Source organism: Cucumis sativus, chromosome 3, assembly GCF_000004075.3.
Source record: "Cucumis sativus cultivar 9930 chromosome 3, Cucumber_9930_V3, whole genome shotgun sequence".
Taxonomy (NCBI): domain Eukaryota; kingdom Viridiplantae; phylum Streptophyta; class Magnoliopsida; order Cucurbitales; family Cucurbitaceae; genus Cucumis; species Cucumis sativus.
Genome location: NC_026657.2, coordinates 33,618,320 through 33,638,526, shown reverse-complemented (window position 1 = coordinate 33,638,526; position 20,207 = coordinate 33,618,320). Strand labels below are relative to the sequence as shown.

The 20,207-nt window shown below is 31.5% G+C and overlaps 3 protein-coding genes across 3 annotated transcripts; 1 reads left to right on the top strand and 2 right to left on the bottom strand.

Moving 5' to 3' along the window:
- Window positions 1-1,343: 1,343 nt before the first annotated feature.
- Window positions 1,344-6,127, bottom strand: LOC101212851 (cystathionine gamma-synthase 1, chloroplastic). The gene is made up of 11 exons (XM_004136642.3): window positions 5,537-6,127; window positions 5,319-5,422; window positions 5,056-5,129; window positions 4,780-4,948; window positions 3,609-3,668; window positions 3,308-3,511; window positions 3,100-3,186; window positions 2,830-2,937; window positions 2,392-2,487; window positions 2,174-2,292; window positions 1,344-1,750 (listed from the first exon to the last, which is right to left on the bottom strand). Exons 1-11 carry the CDS (start codon window positions 6,021-6,023, stop codon window positions 1,627-1,629), a joined length of 1,632 nt encoding a protein of 543 aa, XP_004136690.1. The 5' UTR covers window positions 6,024-6,127; the 3' UTR covers window positions 1,344-1,626.
- Window positions 6,128-14,018: 7,891 nt separating this feature from the next.
- LOC101212616 (transcription factor MYB106) lies at window positions 14,019-15,632 on the bottom strand. The gene is made up of 4 exons (XM_004136641.3): window positions 15,380-15,632; window positions 15,168-15,297; window positions 14,805-15,073; window positions 14,019-14,412 (listed from the first exon to the last, which is right to left on the bottom strand). Exons 1-4 carry the CDS (start codon window positions 15,510-15,512, stop codon window positions 14,243-14,245), a joined length of 702 nt encoding a protein of 233 aa, XP_004136689.1. The 5' UTR covers window positions 15,513-15,632; the 3' UTR covers window positions 14,019-14,242.
- Window positions 15,633-18,807: 3,175 nt separating this feature from the next.
- LOC101219388 (pentatricopeptide repeat-containing protein At1g61870, mitochondrial) lies at window positions 18,808-20,025 on the top strand. The gene has a single exon (XM_004136750.3). It carries the CDS (start codon window positions 18,808-18,810, stop codon window positions 20,023-20,025), a length of 1,218 nt encoding a protein of 405 aa, XP_004136798.1.
- The last annotated feature ends 182 nt before the right edge of the window (window positions 20,026-20,207 follow it).

The window sequence follows — 20,207 nt, the reverse complement described above, 5'->3', positions numbered from 1 at the left end:
GTTTAAATTTTATTGTTTAATACAAAAAAAAACAAAAAATATCACTGTTAAAAAAAAGTTGAAATCACTCAAAAACAACTTATGAAATAGTTTGGTTTCACAGAATATATGCTCTAATAAAGTCTTTTACAAAAAAGAAGTAAAAAATAAATTAGTTATTATAGTCAGATTACAATAGTTGGTATTTAGATACAAATTATTTTACCTTGAGTTATCATATATTTAAGATACTGTAAACAGTAAACACGATACGATATCATATTGAAGTTTTTGAATAGTATTTACTATTCACATGATTATTAGAGATAGTTTGGGTGATGGAATTTGGTGGGATGTAATGTAAGATTATTGGTAATTATACCAAAGAGGTTAGAGTGCATAATTGGATTCGTCCTATTATAAATTAATGTGTTTGGATTGTAGTATTGGAATTTGTTCGAGCTTGACTGTTTGTATTTAATTATATTTTTCTACTTTTAGATTTGTTGTTTTTTAATCATACTAGAGAAAAATATACCATATATATCTTAATTTTATTAGAGACCAAAAAAACAAGCAACACCTCTCTTTTTTGTCCATGTCTAACAAATATTCATGTGTAACACCTCTCTTTTTTGTCCATGTGTAACAAATATTCATGTGTAACAAATATTTTTGTCCATGTCTAACAATATTAGATATATCAAATGGCTATTAAGGAGTTAATAGACTACTTTTACAATATTTAGAAAATATAATGATATTAGTTTTATCATCATAAAAAAATTTACTACTTTTGTACACTCCGTTTTCTTAATTTAAAAGTAGAGAAATTATCAAAAATAAAAATTTGACAAAATATTTACAAACATATAAAATTTTGGAAGAAGAGATCAAATTTATAAGGAACCTAAATTTTGGAGGCATAGGTGGAACCTATCCTAAAAAATTCAAGGGCATAATTTAATTTCAAGGTAAAGTATGGAGATAATTGTGGTATCGATAAAAAAAACTTAAAGTCAAAAACCTCTTTAATTATTATTTACTTCTTCCTTTCTTTTTGTGCCATTAGCGTGTCTTATGGTCGACGAAAATTACCAAATACATGCTGCACTCTTTAATTCTTGGCTCAGTCATTTCCACTCTCACCACCCTCGCTTTTGTTATACCTTTTTCTTTTTTCTAATATAAAGAGGGATACCAAACAGTAATGAACAACGAGCGAAACCCAAATACAAAGAGCATGAGTGAAAGCAAGTTGTAACACAAATTACGTATCAAATTTATGCTGTACTGTGAAAATTGTGAACCTGATTTTAACTTTAGAAAACGTGTAAATGTAAAAGAGAAATACTGAGTAGACGTAGACAGAAGAAGACAATTTAACCTTGATGAATTGGTTAAGGAAAAATAACAACAATAACGTCTAGGGATCATTTTCTGTTCCTGAGGGGAAGGGGGCGATAATAAGAAAGGGTGTTTGTTACCATACAAATGAAGGCTCCAATTTAATCGAATCATTAACAGTACGACGACTACAATTGGCAAATCAAAATTCAATTGATACACCAAAACTCAAGACCAAAGAGCAAGATGGATATCTTAGAAAAAGAGAGACAGAGAGAGCACAATTATCTGTGTGCAGCTTTAAATGGCATCAAGAGCCTGCAGAATATCAGCCTTCAAATCCTCGAAGTCTTCAATTCCAATGCTGAAGCGCACCAAATTGTCTTTTATTCCATACTTGAGCCTCTCCGTTTGGTTAAGATCCCTATTCCATTTCCATCACCAAAAACTTCATTACTTCCACCATTAACATATAAAACCATGGACTCAAATAAGTGATTTTAAAATGGCTAAAATCAATTTTTTCATGTCCAAAATCACTCTAAAACACATCTTTAATCACTCAAATTTAATGTAACATTTCATTTTCCACTCTTAAATGCAATTTTCATATCAAAACTGATTTTGAATGAATAAATGTTCAAGAAAATCGCTTGTAACATCTTTCATCACTCAAAATCAAGGTTTAATGTTACACGTTTAAATGCGTTTTTCACTGCATTAACATTGATTTGAAGGAACAAAAGCATTCTTTTGAGTGATTTTAGAAGTGTACAAACCATTTTTTACTATTCCAAAATTACTCCTTAAACATGCTCTAAAATATGTTTCGGAATTGGATACTTACCAATACGACATTATTGCTGGCTGGTCTATGATACTCTCACACCCACCAAATGATGGAGCAATGTATGGAATTTTTAATGAGTCAATGAATTTTGCGGTGGTCATTAAATCGCCATCAACCTGCACCAGAATGAAGAAAGTGATGAACCAAACATGGTGGAGGGTAGTGGAAAAAGAATTAGGAGATAAACACTTCAAACGAAGGGACGTTTTTCTAACCTCGAAACTAACTACACCCCCAAAACCAGTCATCTGCCTTTTGGCAAGATTATGTTCAGGATGACTTGGCAGTCCCGGGTAGTAAACACATTTGATCTGCACATGGTAGAGTATTAATTTCATCACATCTGATAATGCAAATAAATTTTCAAGCACACAATCATATCCAGTTAACGTATAAATTGGCTATCTAGTCCATGTTAATTAATAAGTTGATAAATGCGGTTTCAACATGCTACATGAGCATGCTTAAGCCTTAGGACTTCTAGATTATATCCTTGCCATTGATGCCTCAAAGCTTCAACAGTGAAACTTACGTTTGTTCCTTTGCATTGCCTTGGTTGTACTTAGGTAGTAAAATTAAACATGTGAAACAATATTCAGTTGTATTTTTCCTTGTAATACAAGCACTGCAGCTAGATAAACTAAATGGCATACCTTAGGATGAGCCTCTAAAAGCATCGCCATCTTAAGACCTGAGGAATTCTGCTGCTGAACACGAAGATGCATTGTCTTCATGCCTCGTATAATTAAGTAAGCGGCATTCTGTAGGATGAAGAAATAGGAACTTATTAGACAGTATGACTTGGTGCAAGAAATGGTTGAAATGAGCACAAAAAAAACAATGGAGCATTCAATCATTAGAAAGCATTACTCCACAATTAACAAGCTACATATCCAGTAATTAAAGAGCATAGGAGGACTCACTGGGTTTAAAGCACCACCTATCACATGATGAAGATTCCGAATCTCTGAAACTAGTTTCAGAGAACCACTTATACAACCCGCAAGGACCTAAAAGACAATGCTTGGTAAATTTCTTTTATTAAAAGAAATATTGGTCACTAAAATCTTAATTGATTAATAATTTAAATTCAGATTACTCTAGTAAAATCAAAATCACATGTGGACTTACATCATTGTGGCCCCCAATATACTTGGTTGCGGAGTGAAGAATTAGGTCAGCCCCAAGTGAAAGTGCCTTCTGGTTCAATGGTGTGGCAAATGTACCATCAATGCACACCAATGCTCCGTGTTGATGACACATCTCTGAAACAAGTTTAATATCAACGCATCTCAAAAATGGATTTGTTGGGGATTCAGTGAAGAAAAGAGAAACCTGCATGGAAGGAAGTTACAGGTAACATCAATTTCTGAAGAAACCAAACGCAATGTTTTGAACAAATGAAAAGAATAAGGTTGGTAAATGGTCACACATTATTCTCTTTCAGAGCTACTTCAAGGGCGTTGATATCCGCAGGATCAATGGTGGTGGCCTGCATTCCAAGTTGTAGTTATAGTTACCAAGTCAGCTATCAACACAAAATTTTCATTGTGCAAATAAGCAATTTCTGCAACTTCCCACGAGAAAAAAAAAAAAAAAAAAAAAACTTGTTGCTTTTTAATTTTAATTTTGGCATTTATATTTACCATTTTCTAAATTTGTACAGAATTCCGACTTAACATAACTAGCACAACATAAAAAAGATGGCCAGAAGTATAGAGTTTTCCAACCACCCAGTTCTACCACAGACCATAAGGCACCAACAATTAAACAAATCCATCAAATTTTCCTTTTAAAGAAAAGAAATCCCATACGATTAGAAAAATTGTCAACATTCAAAAAATTTAGATCTTCTATAATCACTGAAAATAAAACAAGAGGAAGATCGTCAACAGAAGCTACCACATTATATGGCAATGGAAACTATAACTTTCAGATCTGCATGTCCATCTAACCAATTTGTTTGCCCCATTTTCTTTAAATTAAAGAAAAAAAGCTCAATAAATCCCATTTTCTCATATTTTCATTCCTGATACTTCATACTTTTTGGTATCTAAAAAACACTTTTTAAAACAATAAGAAAGTCCAACCCCCTAAGGTGGCTAGAAAGAAGTAACCAAGTGGTAAAAACAGGAGACCAGAAAGACTAGTCCCCCCCCAATGAGCCAAAATTGCTTACTCTATTCTTCAAACCTAAAGGTAAGTTGTTTGTACAAAGTTCACAATTCTGTCTGGGGTAGGCCATTTACTTACTTCTCCTCCGATCTTAATTATTCTCTTTCTTTGCTTCAATACTATAACTAAATAGATATACGTCTGTGTGTAATAATAATAATAATAAGTTTGTTTTTTCTTCAAATAAGTTCTCGCATTAATTTGAATAAAAACAAAAATTAATCTCACACACTCTGCCCAGAATTAAAACATACATGTGGGGAAAGGCCATATCCCGACAAGACTGATCAAGTTTGACACGAAATCATTGAAGAAGACAGCAGAAAAACATCAAACAAGACTAGCATTAGCTAATAATGAAAATATATCATTCCACCAAAAAAGAAGATAAATAAAATAAACAGAACCAAAAGTGAAAGCTATAGTACCGTGATTCCCATTTTGGGAAGCATGGTCTCAATAAAAATCCTCGTCTTCCTGTAGCAATCTGTGGTCGTCACGATATGCCCTCCAGCTGGAACCAACGCCAGTAACATCATAGTGCTAGCACACATCCCTGAGGCCACAATCAGGGTAGATTCAGCCCCTTCTAAAGCACTGGTTCAAAACCAAAATCAACTTCAACGCTCAATTCTATTTGCTCCAAAACATGGCCAGCTGGTAAGGATTACAAAAGAAACCAACAACTAGTTGAGAACCAAAACCTTATCTTCTCCTCCGCAACAATCGTCGTTGGATTTCCATAGCGCCCATACTCGAAACTCACAGCGCGCTTCTCCTGCAATGGAATCGAATATGCAGTAAAGACTAAGAAAGAAGATCCAAATGTTTTCCGATATTGTTTTATTCCAATTTAGTTGTATGTTTGACAATAAACAAACTCATAGATTGCTAGGGAAAAAATGATAGGTAGCACTGTAAGTTGAAGTCAACCGTTATGAATCAACATGGAAATGCAAGTACGTACCTTGAAATCAATGAGATCAGCAGTTTTTTTAAAGAAATAAGCGGAAGTATTAACCACGGGAGTAGTAATAGCGTCATCAGCTCTACCACGACCAAATCTTTCGCCTGAAATCCGTAACGAAAACACTATTACATGTTGCCAGAAATGAAAAACAAGATTCCTAAAAAGCGATAAAAGAAAGCATCAAAGACGAAGTCAAACTTCAAACTGAACCCTACCGGCGTGGATTGCAACACTCCCGTCGGAATCAAAAACAGAGGTTCTGGAATCAACTAAACCCTTCTCCTCTACCTTCAAACTCTCATTCCCAACGGAACCTTCCAGCGCTACCGCATCAGATGCGGTAGGCACTGCGGCAGCGGCAGCAGCAGCGTCGACGGTATTAACCGCCGACGCCGCCGCCGCCGCCGCCGAGGAAGAAGGAGAAGAGTTGTTCGACCACGAAGCAGCAACAACTTGCGCAACACCAATATTGCTACAATTTCTACGCGCTTTGTTACTGAGTTGCCTGACGAAGTTAGGCGGGAACTTAAAAATCGGGAAAGAAGACAAGCCATGAGACGCGACCGTTCCCTTCACCGATTTGGGTTCGTGAGCGAATCGGCCGTAGGTGTTCCTTCGGTGAGCAGATGCAAGAGCAAGAACGGGATCGGAGCGACAGTCAAATGTAGGGGAGAGAAGACGAGCGTGAGAAGAAACAGCCATGGCGGAATAGAAGATGATGATGAAAGGAATCGGAGACGGTGGGTGGTTTGAGATCGGAAAAGAGAAGTTGGAAATGCGTTTGTGTGTGTGGACTGTGGAAAGAGTGGAGTTTTAATACGACGTGTTGTGGTTGTCGTTTTGTGAGTTAATTTTGTTGGGGTATATATTTAACCAGTGTTAGGTAGTGGCAGCTTAACTATGGTTAGCTAAGGGTTAGGATGGGATTTTTGTTGCTATTGCACTTTGAAGATGAACTAGACATTCACGCGGAAGCGGACGCGGACCCTGAGGCCATCGAGATTCAAACTCCCGATGGGGCCATTGAGTCTGACGTGCCTTCTTCTTTTAGACAGATACTGTTATTACTCAGTATCTCCTTTTGGTTCACACCCACCCTTCTCATTGTCTTCTTCTTCTCCTTCTATCACCTCTTCTTAATAATCCCTCCCCCAAAATCAATTTGGTTAAATAATATTCACACCATCTTCTAAATAGTAATCTTTTTTTATTTTTAATCCTTTTTTAAAATTTATTTTCTCCCGTCCTTATTTTGTTACAAATTTCATAAACTTCCCACTTCAATTTTCCAATTAGTCAAATCAAATCACGTGTGCAAACGATATTAAGTTGTCTTTTCAAATAATCCCTTATTGGATATTGAGTTTTTAATCTGATGTCTAATATGTTTATTAACTTTCAAAAGGGATGAATTAGTTTCTGAACTTTTGCTTTTAAGTTTTTGTGATACACGATTAGAAAAATAATGTTATTTTCTATCGGAGTTTAGTTTTATAATTAGTATCTTCTAATTTTTTAAATTGTTCAAATTTCTCAAATCTATGATGTTAATTTGTTAAAATCAAAAGAATATTAATTCCAAAACTAAAAGCTTTAAAATGTTAATATAGTTTTGAGGATCAAATAATGCAAACTTTAACAATAAATGACAACATTTTCTCCCTGGTTTAAAATAAATTATAAAGATGGATATACAATATAAACTTGATAAATTTGAGAGAAAAACAAAGTTCGACTAAGTTAATCTTATAGAATATTAGTTAATTTATTGAATTAGTTATTTGAATCTATTCAATTTTATGGACAATCCATTTTACAAGAAGATTAAACTTCTAATCTCAACAAAAGAAAATACAAATAATTACTTATTGGGGCGAGTACAGTAACATTTATTATTATTCCAATAATCTTTAAAAAAAATACAAGTCGCTTTCATTGAAATGGTAACTAATCTTTCACTAAAATTAATTATATGTAGTGTGTATATATTAACCATTATTGTTATGAAAATAAAGAAACTCAATGCATGTACTAAAGAATATTCTTGATTTGACAATAATGTTGGATTTATTGAGTTAATTAGAGGATGCATGTATCTACCAAAATTAGAAAACCACTCATCCAATTCAAAATGAATAATTGTGTTAGGACCCAATATTTTATATATGTTTTGCATTATGATCTATTCTAAACTTTTAGGAAAACTTCCAAATACCACTTGTTGGGGTAAAAATTCAAACTAATTAACAACCTAATTCAAAAAAGTTTCTAATTAGTGTAACCATAAAAAAAAAAAAAGTGAACCAAACTAGGAATGAATTAGAAGTTGAAAAAGATATTTGTGTTTTAAGTTTGTTTAGGAGTCCATTTAGATCCCACTTGGAACCTGTAGTTGAAAGAACCCACAAAGCTTTTAACATAAATAAGTGGAAGTGGGTAACACAAAATAGTTAAGAAAGGGTAGGTTTCCATTAATTTCAAATGTTGTGCAAATTTGGCTATTTTCCAAATGCATTATATATTCTTCGCGTTGTCTTTTTTCCTCATTATTTTCAATATTTTGTACAATTTTGTCTTCTATAAGAAAATTGTAGGGATCTTCTAAAAAAATTATGTCCACGATGAAAAATACAAAAAATGTTATGTGATAATTAGCATGCACAAATCTATACTATATTTTTCAAGATTGTTACATGATCGTTTAGATTTGACACACAACTAGATTGTTTAAATTTGGATAGCCAAATTTTTTAAAATTTAGTATACAATCGTTTAGATTTGACTGTTCTTTTTGTATACAATACCAATCTAATATACTAAAAAAAATTTCTATCATCTTTTATATTTGGCATGCGATCTTAAACAATCAAATACTTTGAAAAAATATATAAAATAATTTTAAAAACAACCAAATAATAATTTGAAAAAAAATTGCACAAACAGGAAAAAAGACATGAAAAGAAAGGACAAACAAAAATATTTTTAAAAAATGAAGAAGAAGAGAAAATGGGGATGAAAAAAAATGGAGAAAGAAGAGAAAATAAGGATGAAAAGAAAAAAAATCGAATAGGAGGAAAAGAAAAAAATCGTAGTAGAAAATAAAAGAAAGACGATAATAAGGAAGAACAAACCTAAAATTAAAAAAAATATATATTCAATTTCACGGGGCCCTAAATATTTAGACGACTTGTTAGATTTATGAAAACTTCCCAAAATTGTACTTGATATTAACCTTTGTTTATTTCCAAAACTCTCGCTCTCTCCGTCTTCGTCCTTCGACTTTTTTTCCCTCTTTGAGCTCTAACACGATACACAATTGTCGCTTCACCTTCCATCCCAATTTCCCTTGTCAATTGTCTATGCTTGTAAATGTGTTCTAGCCTACCTATCGTGAACCTTGTTATCAAAACTTGTCTTGTAATTGTAGCATCAACACTCTTTAGTTTAAAAATAGTTGTAAATAATTTATTTGTGATAGACTGCTATCTATATCTAGTATGAAACAAATAGACACATATAATAGTTTATTGCATACACATATTTAAATTTATTTGGTTGGATTTAAGAGTGTTTTATTCACTCATCTTATTTTAGAAACGTGATAGAATTTGTTGGATTTAAGAGTGTTTTATTCACTAATCTTATTTTAGAAAAGTGATGGAAGAAAAACATGTAAATGGGTGGTTGAATGTATATGGTTTACATATTCATTTTTGGATATTAATTCATTGCATGAATACATATTATATATCTCACCTAATTTCATACTCTTCACCTTTTGTATGGAAGCAAAATTTCTAAAAACTATCATTTTTGAAAAAGAAAAAGAAAATCATATGGTAATTCTTTATTGGGTACGACTTCTAATGTCCAAAGATCAATACAGTTGAAAAAGTACCCAAATAACTTTCTATATCACCACTTATACAACTGAGTTATTTAGGGTTTTTTGCCTTTTTCTTTGTAATTATATTTTGGGATTAGCAGCTTCCCATAAATAATCTTTCATGCAATATATATATATATATATATATATATATATATATATATATATATATATATATATATATATATATCCAAGAGCTTTGAAGATAAAATAACCTTAGTATGTTACGTTATTGTTTTCATAAAAAAAGGTAAAAACACAAACAACAACTAATAAAATTTGCTTGCTTGACACTCCATTTCTTAATTCATACACACAATGGAAAAATATAATTTGAAAAAAGAAATCTGTCTAGGGAAATAAAGAACACAACTTTGAGAGAAGATGGCAATATAAAATGTACAAACATTAACAAAGTTTCAAAGAAAAAAGTGTAGAAACCCAATGCTCATAGAAGAAGTTTCGTGTCTATTAACAATTCGGATATTGCAGCTAATGAATGATTTCACAAAAGATGATTCCAAAACACAATATCACTTTCAACCCTTCTTGGAACAAGGTTATAGCTTCCAGTACAAGTTCACATCTCAATGCTGGAACCTAAATCTTCTTCATTTTCCTTTTGTTTTTTGTATTTGGTTTTTTTTCTAGTTTTTATTTCTCTATAGCCCTAGTAGTAGTAGCCATTTAGCTTCTTAATTGCTTTACTAGTTGTCAAGAAAAAGAAAAGACATTTTAGGTATGTATGTTAAGTAAAAATTTAAATATTGAGGGTTTTGTTTGTTTTGTTGCATTTTTTTCTTTTTTATACTTTAGCATTTTATTTGTCTAATAATGTGTTTGTGGATTTGCACCTTTAGAGGCACTCAAAAGGCATTACTTCCATTTTAATTAATACAAATGTTTTGGGCATGAAAAAGGCCAACTTTCTCTTTCCACTTAATATAAAATTATAGGCTCAATTCACTATTACATATGCTTTTCTTATTATTGTTTTTTATTTTACCATTTATTATCGAGATTGACGATACAAATTTTAAATCATTTGAGAGATATGCTCTATCTTCACTTTGAAAAAATTTAAAATAAGTGTCATTTTAATTTCAATATAGATTGGTTTAATTTTTTCTCACTCGAAGTATTAGTATTGAGTTTATTTTATAAAAAAATGTGAATTATGATTTGAGTGGTTTATGACAATATTTACATTTATTTTAGAGTTTTTTTTTTTTTTAACAAGAAGGGAATTACATGAAATCAAACAAGCTAAATCGAAACAACAAAGTATTCATTGACATGGTTCGCTTTACATAGAGAAAAATTCAAAACCTGAATGTTTCTTAACTCTTTCAAAATGTAAGGACTTACTATGCACATACAAAATGCAATGAGCAGCTTGATTCTCTTTTCTATTACAAAAGGAAAAGAAAATCGAAGAAGGAACTAAGGACCCAAACAATAGTTCGACCACCTCCATATTGAAGAAGAAGCATGTGTGAACTTTAGGCTGCACTTAAAGTATGAAATGATCACACAGTGTGACAATTTTCTTTTTTAAAAAGAAAGAAAAAAAAGATACATTTTAATACTTTTGTAAATGGTGGAGAAATATTGAAATATGTGTAACCTCAAGCACCCCTAAAAATTGTGGTTTATGGTATTACAATAATCATATATGATATGATATGACATGATAGGAATAAAGACTTTCCAAAAGTATATTCCTGCTGCTATGGCCTATGCACATGTGATAACTTTTTGAATTATATTTTACTTTCAATTGTAAAAGCTATGCTTAAATTATATTTATTTGATTATTAATTTCAGTCTACAATTACTTATTTCAACAATTGTTTAATGAGAGAGTTAGGTAGCTTTGGGAAGTTATTTAATATTATACTTTCTTAAAAAGGTGGTTAATAGAGAAAATCATTTTTTGACTATATTTTGTTCAAATAATAATTTTATATTTCTCGTGTATAAGGACATTTAAGAACTAAGGTTTATTATAGCTATTTGCTAATTGTTAATTTTTATATTTATAAGTGTTTGGGCAGGTTAGATTACCTGCATATCGACTAACTCCGTGAGACAACGCGTCTGACTCTACAACATTTAGATGTTTAGAAAAATTAATAATGTATATGTAGGTGATCACCATAAACTGAAACCTTAATATGATATCTTAGACATTTATCCCTTAACACATTAATTAATATTGTTTATTAAAAGGTTAGTCATAAACATTTAGTGATTGCAAGAATAGCAAAAATTTCAAGTTTAGCCCACATGTATTGGAATGAAATGTCCAAAATACCCTTACGGTTTAGTTTCCTTATTTGAAGGGTTAAATAACATTAGTTGCAAGATTACTAAAAAATGGACCGCATTTGTAGAAATGACAAAAAAAATGATCCACCCAGATATATTATTGATATACTTGACAGTTGTTTGTTTGATACCTATTATGGACCATTTTATTGAAAATTGATTGATATCTTATATATGTATTATCAATATACTTGAATGTTGATCATTGTGTGATACATTTTTTATATTCTTAAGAGTTGTTATTTGATAGACACTAATATTCAACTGATATACTTAAATGTTGATTGATATGTGATATATATTAGATTTCAACATAAATTAGTAGCTATGGCTAGAATAAAAATATACGGATATATATTATCAACCAAAAGGTTAGATGTTCGAATGATTCACTTTAAATTAAAGTTTCAATGTTCAACTCTACTAAGCTATTATTAATTTAAAAGGTGAGATAAATTACTCCATATATTTTCTTCTCCTTGCAAAAGATATCTCATACTAAGACATTATTGTTTCACCCACTAGCACGTTCTCCCATGGTTCCTTTTGTGTAGCACTTTGGTTGCATTTTTAACAATCACTTTTTTAAATTACAAATTAATATTATTACAAAGTCTCCTTAAAAATAGTTATGATCCGTCTAACTCCTATTGCTTAGCTATAGCTATCTTTCCACATCATTGTCAATTCGTTTAGAGCTCGATTTTTTGAATCAACTCAATTATAGATATGACACCAAAATAACTATATCTATCTTCTAAGGCTAACCACATGCTTCTAATTTGTTTGAATCTAACACCAATTGATAAGGACAATACCCTTTTTGTACATCTCCACATGAGTATGTTGTATTGTTCACTTTAGAAATAAGCTCTTAAAACTTTATTTTCGAAATCTCAAAAAAGAAAGAAGTTTCATATATATATATATATATATCAATAAATATTTTATCCTCACTAAATACATCTTGAGATCCCCTCGTTGTCTAACCTAGTCCCAATATATAAGGCTTTAAGTCGTGTTTCCAATATTTTCTGTAAGGTTTATTAATAAAAGTATAGGAAAGAAATGAATAAGGACATTCACCTTTTCTCTCTTAAAAGAACGTAGGACAAAGGTGGTTGATGCATTTTTTCAAGGTAAATGGTCTTCGAAAACAAATGTTCTTGATTGGCTAAGGAGTTCTCAATACATCAACAACGTTAACATATTTCAAAACGACAGTCTTCATTATTAACTTTTACCACGAACAACTTTAACATATGTATACTAACATTGTTTAGCGTCAAAAATGTCAATTTTAGATTCTTTGCTGACACTTTTTCCGTTTTAAACAATAGCTAATGACGATTAAATTTAGAATTAAAGCTATTTAACATAATATAACAAAAAAAAAATCATTTTAGGAAAAAGAAGAAAAACCACATGGTATGGAGAATCCTACCTTGACAAATTTGATTTTTGTGATATATATAGAGAGATTGTATGAGTTTAAGCAGTTGAGAGAAAATAAATGATAATAAAAGCACACTTTTTTGGATGTCATTACTCTTTAAAGATCAATACTTGCATAGATAACAATGCCTATAAGTTGCATATATAAATATAGATGTGTTGTGTACAATAAACTATATGAAATTTTCTTTATATACTTTTTCTTTTAATTTTAGAAGTCATCCAACAACATGTGTACTTCATCTAAAAATTAATATCATATACTTCAAACAATTTATACAAATAACATTATTTACAAACGGTTTGGTTTAATGTTTTATGAATTTCTTGAAAATATCATAAAGAAATACATCTAAAATGTATAAAATACAATAAAATATTGTTTTTTTTTAAAACTATATACTTATCAAATTTTATATTTTTTGACAAACTTTCTAATTCTTTAGGTATATAGACACGTAATTATAAATACTTAATTAAATTAATTTTACATATATTTTCACACAAAAAAATTGATGTTACATATTAATAATTAAAGATATTTTAAAAAATAATAAAATATTAAAACTATTTATAAAATTAGGAAAATTCAACCAACTCTATAAATATTTTTAATATCTTGATATTCATAACAATTACTCTTGAATTTTTTATAATAATTCAATTAAATAGCTTAATATTTTCTGAAAATATTGAATGACTAATTGATAATATATAAAATGTATGTTTCAATGAAATTAAAATAAATTCGCGTTTCATAAAATTTCAAATAAAATCATGAACAAATGTTTTTTTATTTATTGTAAAAATAAAGACTCAACCATAATAAGATTTTAATACAGTAAGAAAAAAAAAGGGCAGATATTGAGAAGAAAGGAAAATTGCAAAATAAAATGATGATAAAATTAAGATATATATAACTAATAACTCAATTTTATTAATTTTCATTAATTCAATACTTGGCCTCAAACTAACAAATGAATACAAGCTCACTAAATAATTCAACACACACTAAACAATTTGGAAGAGAGAAATTAAATTGAACTTATTATATAACCAAACATAATTAATTGTGTATGATCAAACTTTCACACATTAATTGGTAAAATAATAGTTTTCTGTCATAACTTAACTATAAAGATTAGATCTCATAATCTCCCAAAAAAAAGAAAATTTAAAAAAATTATATCATAATTATTTTTTGAGTAATTTTCTTCTTCCTTCTTAAAAATAAAAACTCACTTCCCAATCAGAATCTCAGGAATTCACCAAGAATTGTGTCCGGCCACCCATAATTCTTGCTCTCGCCAGCGCTGCCACTTCCCGACGACGGCAGATCATCGGCAACACCCCTCTCTCCGGCCAAATGTTGGCAGTTTCCGGTGGCAGTTGACGACGTGGTTGGGGACTCCACACCGCCTTCATAGCAAAAAATAAAAATAATAATATAGAGAGTTATACCGATTTGGTATTCTGTTTTTTTTAAAAAACTAATTTCTAAAGAAGTGTGTTTGTAATTTTGATTCACTTTTTTTTCTTTTTTCTTTCTAAAAACTTGTTTTTAAAATTATGAAAGTAAATTGAAAAGACTTTGAAAAATACATTTTGTTTTTAAAAACAAGAAACAAAATCAACTATCAAACATATATGATTTTTGTTTATAATAAACAAAAATTTAAAAGCAGAATTAAAAAAAATAATAAAGAGATTGAAATGGTTAGTCAATGGTTTTAAGACTTTTATAGTTTTTTTAATTTTGAAATTTGATAAACCAATAATTTTATTTTTTGTGTTTTTGATTTTGACACAACCTGAAGAAGAAGGAATTGGTTGAATCTTATGTTGACGAGCGAGTCTTTCTTCGGCTTCGAGTCGAGCTGTTTCCCACTGAGCCATGTGGCTAAGGGTGGAATTATTGATATTATTTTTCACCTTCATTTCTTCATTATTGTTCTTCGTTGGTTTGTGAGTGATTGGATCTATCCCCATTTTTATCAGCTTTTTCTTCAGATGAGTATTCCAATAGTTTTTTATCTCGTTATCTGTTCTCTTTGGCAAATGTGTTGCTATGGCAGACCACCTAAAACACCGTGTCATCAAAATCAAAATTCTTAAACAAAAAAAAAAGACTAATGATCTTAAAGTTAAATTTTCAATTTCATGTACAAATCGACCTGTTTCCAAGGAGGGCATGCAACTGTTCTATTGCTTGCTCTTCCTGCAAACTGAACTTTCCTCTTTTAATGTCAGGTCGGAGATAATTCGTCCATCGAAGTCTACAACTCTTTCCACATCTCTCAAGACCTATATGTTTTTCAAAAGAAAGAAAAAAAAAAGTAATCATTTCTGATCTCCTAGTTGTCGAAAATTCAAAACGTATACGTACCGGCTTTGGAGGGCAAGGCGCGCCAGCTTCCATGGCCATGCTGGTGAATGTAAGCTAAGAGCTTGTGATCTTCTTCAGGCGTCCATGGGCCTTTCTTCAACCCCGAGCTGTCGCAGTAAGGAGACCTTCCCATTTGGATTTATCACAATTTTTGTCGTCGTACAGATTATTCTTTGCTTTTTTCTTTATCTTCTTTGTTATATATTTATGTGAGGAAAGGGATGTAGGCTTCGGAAATGGAGTAAATGCCCTAATAATTTGCCACTTGTTTACAGACATAGTTTAGTTCTTTGATATATGATTTTCTTCTATGTATAGTTTTTGTAATAGTAATTATGTACTCTCTATTATTTGAAGAGTTTAAATGCTTCTGATTATGACTTATAACCATTGTTTAAAATGTGCATTTTTTACCTAAATTTTGTAAGTTCTAATTTTCTGAAAATGTTTATATATATCTTCGACTAAAATTAATTAACAAATTGAATTGTGTCAAGACAAGTCTACTCGATTCACATGGTTGTGGTATATTATCAACTTCAAAAGGTTTCATACATTTTTTGCTAGATTTAATTAGATTTTAGTAATTTTATGATCAAGTTTAACATTTCTTACACGACTTTGAAGGTTTTGATGATTGAATTCCATGTGATTTAGGCTCTGTTCGGAATTTATGTAGCTTTAAAAATACTTTTTGGTGATTGGTACTTCTAGAAAAATTGACCTAATATAAAAAAAATTCATCCAATCTAAAATTACTAAAATCACTCATTAATTAGATTTTACAATAGTTTTGAAAAGCAGCTGTCATAAAATTTATGAATTTAATTGACTCACCCAATGTAAGTACTTGAACAGTCATTTTTCCATATTCATTGAGTTATGAATTATTCATCTAATTGTTTGGCATAGTTATTCAGTAGTAAATATGATGCAATATACATAGATCACATTTAAAAATGAATTAATTGTAAAGCTTGTATATTCTTAATTGGCTTTCCTTTTCTCCAAAGCAAGTGAACGAGGAAAAAAAAAAGAGTAAGAATCATCTATTCTTGGTTGCCACGTTAACATTTCAATGTAGGGTGTAGAATAATTAACCATTAAATATATATTTCGACCTAACAATGTATGATATTAATATTTTACCAATCTCACTAAACTAAATTCATTTGTCAATAATAAACGTATTTGTGGTTAACTTTTAGATATTTTTTCAGCACAACCTTTTGGGATTAGAAGGTATATCAATACCATTGAGCTAGGATTTACATTGACAATATAATATTGTTATTAGGTAATCCAAACTCACGATGCTGATCTTAATATACGATTTGTTTTCTTTGATCATTAACGTACTTTTATACCTAAGTTGAAAATAAATATTATTTTATTGTTAATTACTAATTTATTAAGTAGAAAAGTCATGGGAAAAAAAGTTATATAAGTATTTAATGTTGTGTCCAATAATGGAACCGACTTGGTGGATATATGAAAAAGATATGTAATGCATATTTCACCAAATTGATTGATCTATTTGTCCCTTAACTATATATGTTTGAGATCTAGAGGTCTCTACTCTATGTGTTCTATTATAATAAACGGTTTTATTTATCAAAATGTCTAGGAAGCTTTATGAATTTTGTTGGAAGCTTCTTAAATGAACAAAAATCACTCAAACTTTTTATAAAATATTGTAAATTTTGAGAAAATTATTTATGGAATAGTACATATCATTTGTGTCTTGTCACGTATAACATATAGAGTTTTAGAATCAAAGATATCGTTTTCTCCACTATCGACTTTGTATCCAATCATCTTCACACCAAGTAATGATCTGATTGTTAAATTTGTCAAAAGCGTGTTGGAAATCAAAATTGAAAATGAAATAATGGAGAGAATTTTGTGGGAATATGGTGAAATTTTTTTCTTATAATGAAATAATGAAATATGATTTTTTCCTTATACTTCCAAAAGAATTCTGAAATATTTCACATGTAAGATTATATTCAAGTTGTCTTCCTTTTTCAAAAAATCTAAAGTTAATTTCGAATTCAGAATACAAGAACTTTTCCTTTTTGAGATATTGATAACAATCGGTTTTTTTAAAAAAAACTATGACAAAGAATCTTTACTACATTATTTTCTGTCCACAATTATATATATTATTGTTGATCATGCCCTCAAATTACTCCAACAGAGAGAAGAGGAAACCTCAAAGATAATTTTCATTAGCCAGCTCTGCTTGTGCCCATGTCGATACTGATGCCGTGTTGACATTGTCAATACCCTAATAGCTACATTGCTAATATTAGCTGTCGTTCAATAACACCATGTCCCGTAGTTTCTTCGATTCGACAACGTCCACCATATACCCCAATCCCCAAATCACATCCCTAGATGATTCCTACATTTGTGTATTCGACACCACTCTTCGTGATGGTGAGCAATCCCCAGGTGCATGCAGCCCTGACATCGAAGCAGAAGCTCCAAATTGCTCGTGAGCTTGGTGTGGATGCATGCAATCAAGGCAGAGTTCCTTGAAGGTATTAGTACTAAAGAGATCTTTTATACTAATTTTTGTGAACTATTGAGTTAAAAATGACCGAAGAATTCATTCTAATAGCATATATCGTTATTGATCGGTTGAAAAAAACGAAAGTAAAGTACACACCAATAGAGTTTAATAGACGGAGAAGGCAACAGAAAATTCATCCTTAAATAAACACATTCCTAGCTTTTATGATATACTTTTTTTTTTTCTTTTCCTGTAAATTGGTTAGAATGTTGGGTTATGATTTTTTTTTAGCGAATATAGAAAAATGAATTGACTAAATAAATATATGCTATTTTTTCTTTTAAGGAAAAAGCTCCAAGTGCATGGGCAAAAACCAATAATACAAAATAATTTAGTAGAACCCCACCTAATTTGAAAAACAATAATTGAGTAAACATGAAACTTGGCCATGGCCCATGACAAGGGCCTAAACATTTAAATGTAAGACGTCCTCTAGTCCGATCCCTCCCTCTCAAAATGAATTATTTTTTAATTCTAAATATTGAAACAAAAAATGGTAAACGTATGTAATTAAATTGTTAATAAATCAATTTTCTTTTGATATCTATAAATATATAAACATATATTAACTATGTATGTAAAAATTTAACAATAAAATAAATAAAAATAGATGTTTACCATAATTTATTGAGTTAAATTATAATTTATCAAATAGAAAATATAATTAGTAAGTTAACTTTTGGAACCAAATCTCAATGTTAAATATATAAAAATTAATTCATTACCCACCCGGCTCTCACTCGCCCACCCGACACAATGGGATTCGTCAAAACGCACACAAGATCGACTAAACCCTAACGACGCCATTGAAAACTGTAGTTTTCACATCTAAAACCCTTCGCCATCCGCCATGGCTGCAGCTCTCCCCAGAACTCCAAGACGCCTGTTTCTCATCTCCAGACTCCATTCCTTCTCATATTCAACTACTCCACCCCTTCAACCTACCTCCGATTCCCCTTTCCCTTCACTTCGTGCTGCTAAATCTGCCATTTTGTCTCAATCCGATCCCGATAAGCTTGCCCAATCCTTCATCCAAGCTTCCACCCTTCCTTCCTTCTGCCGCTACCGCCCAATCTACCACCAGTCCATCCGCAAACTCGCCCGTGCTCAACGCTTCGACCTCATTGATGTTATAATTCAATCCCACCACAAATCCCCCTCCGCCACTTCTGAAGGCTTCTGGATCCGCCTCATCATGCTCTACTCTAGCGTTGGCATGGTCAACCAAGCTCTCTACATTCTTGATCAGGCAATCCTTCACAAATCCTGCAATCTGTCGGAGAAATCGCTCTGTGCTATTCTTTCTGTTTTTCTCGACAATTCCATGCCCGAAAAAGTCCACGAGATGTTCAGATCCATTCCGGAGAAGATTGGTGTTACTCCGACGGCGGTTTCCCACAATCTGGTATTGAAGGCTTTTGTTCGGCAAAACGATCTTCCATCGGCTCGGAATTGGATCGATGAGTTGTGCAAGGACGATGCTAAGGTCATCCCTAACATTGACTCCTTCACTATTTTGCTAGGAGCTTACTGGAGCAATGGCGATATGATTGGATTCGATGAGATTGAGAAGGAAATTTCAAAGAGAGGTTTGGAGTTCAATTTAGCTACTTACAATTACAGGATTTCGAGATTGTGCAAGAACAAGGAGTGTGCTCGGGCCAAGAAAATACTGGATGAGATGATTTCAAAGGGTGTGAAACCCAATTCTAGTAGCTATGATTCAATCATCCATGGCTACTGCGATGTCGGGGATATCGAATCGGCTATGAAAATTCTGAAGGGTATACTGGAAGATGGCCATGTTTCTCCTACTTCTCGAATCTATTATCGTTTGATTCGAAGCATGGTTAAGGAGGGGGAGTTTGAGATGGCATTGGAGACATGTAGAGAGACGATAAAGAGGAGATGGGTTCCTCCATTTGAGGCAATGGAGGCCCTGGTTCGTGGGTTGGTGGCTATGTCAAAGGTTGAAGAGGCAAAAGAGGTTGTTGAGAAGATGAAGAAGAGGCTCAAAGGGCCTGCAGTGGATTCATGGAGAAAAATTGAAGCTGCTCTTCCTCTGTAGAGTGAATTTTGAGTTTTACAGAGATATCTGTGAAACTTTGGTGTTCGTCACTGGTTACATAACATCCAAGCACATATTTGATTTTGATATGTTTTGTAGGTTATGTGCGTGGAGAAGTTATAACCGGTGGATTTAGATCCAAAATAACCATTAGATATAGACTCGAAACTGGTTTGGTGCAA

Excerpts from the sequence above, each read along its gene's own strand:
- LOC101212851 (XM_004136642.3), bottom strand. The coding sequence starts at position 6,023 with ATGGCTGTTTCTTCTCACGCTCGTCTTCTCTCCCCTACATTTGACTGT. Across the intron at positions 5,130-5,318 it reads CTGATCTCATTGATTTCAAG|GAGAAGCGCGCTGTGAGTTT; the intron begins GTACGTACTTGC and ends ATTCCATTGCAG. Across the intron at positions 2,293-2,391 it reads GGGGTGTAGTTAGTTTCGAG|GTTGATGGCGATTTAATGAC; the intron begins GTTAGAAAAACG and ends ATTCTGGTGCAG.
- LOC101212616 (XM_004136641.3), bottom strand. The coding sequence starts at position 15,512 with ATGGGAAGGTCTCCTTACTGCGACAGCTCGGGGTTGAAGAAAGGCCCA. Across the intron at positions 15,298-15,379 it reads CGCCTTGCCCTCCAAAGCCG|GTCTTGAGAGATGTGGAAAG; the intron begins GTACGTATACGT and ends AAAAACATATAG. Across the intron at positions 14,413-14,804 it reads ACCAATTCCTTCTTCTTCAG|GCGGTGTGGAGTCCCCAACC; the intron begins GTTGTGTCAAAA and ends TTTGCTATGAAG.
- LOC101219388 (XM_004136750.3), top strand. The coding sequence starts at position 18,808 with ATGGCTGCAGCTCTCCCCAGAACTCCAAGACGCCTGTTTCTCATCTCC.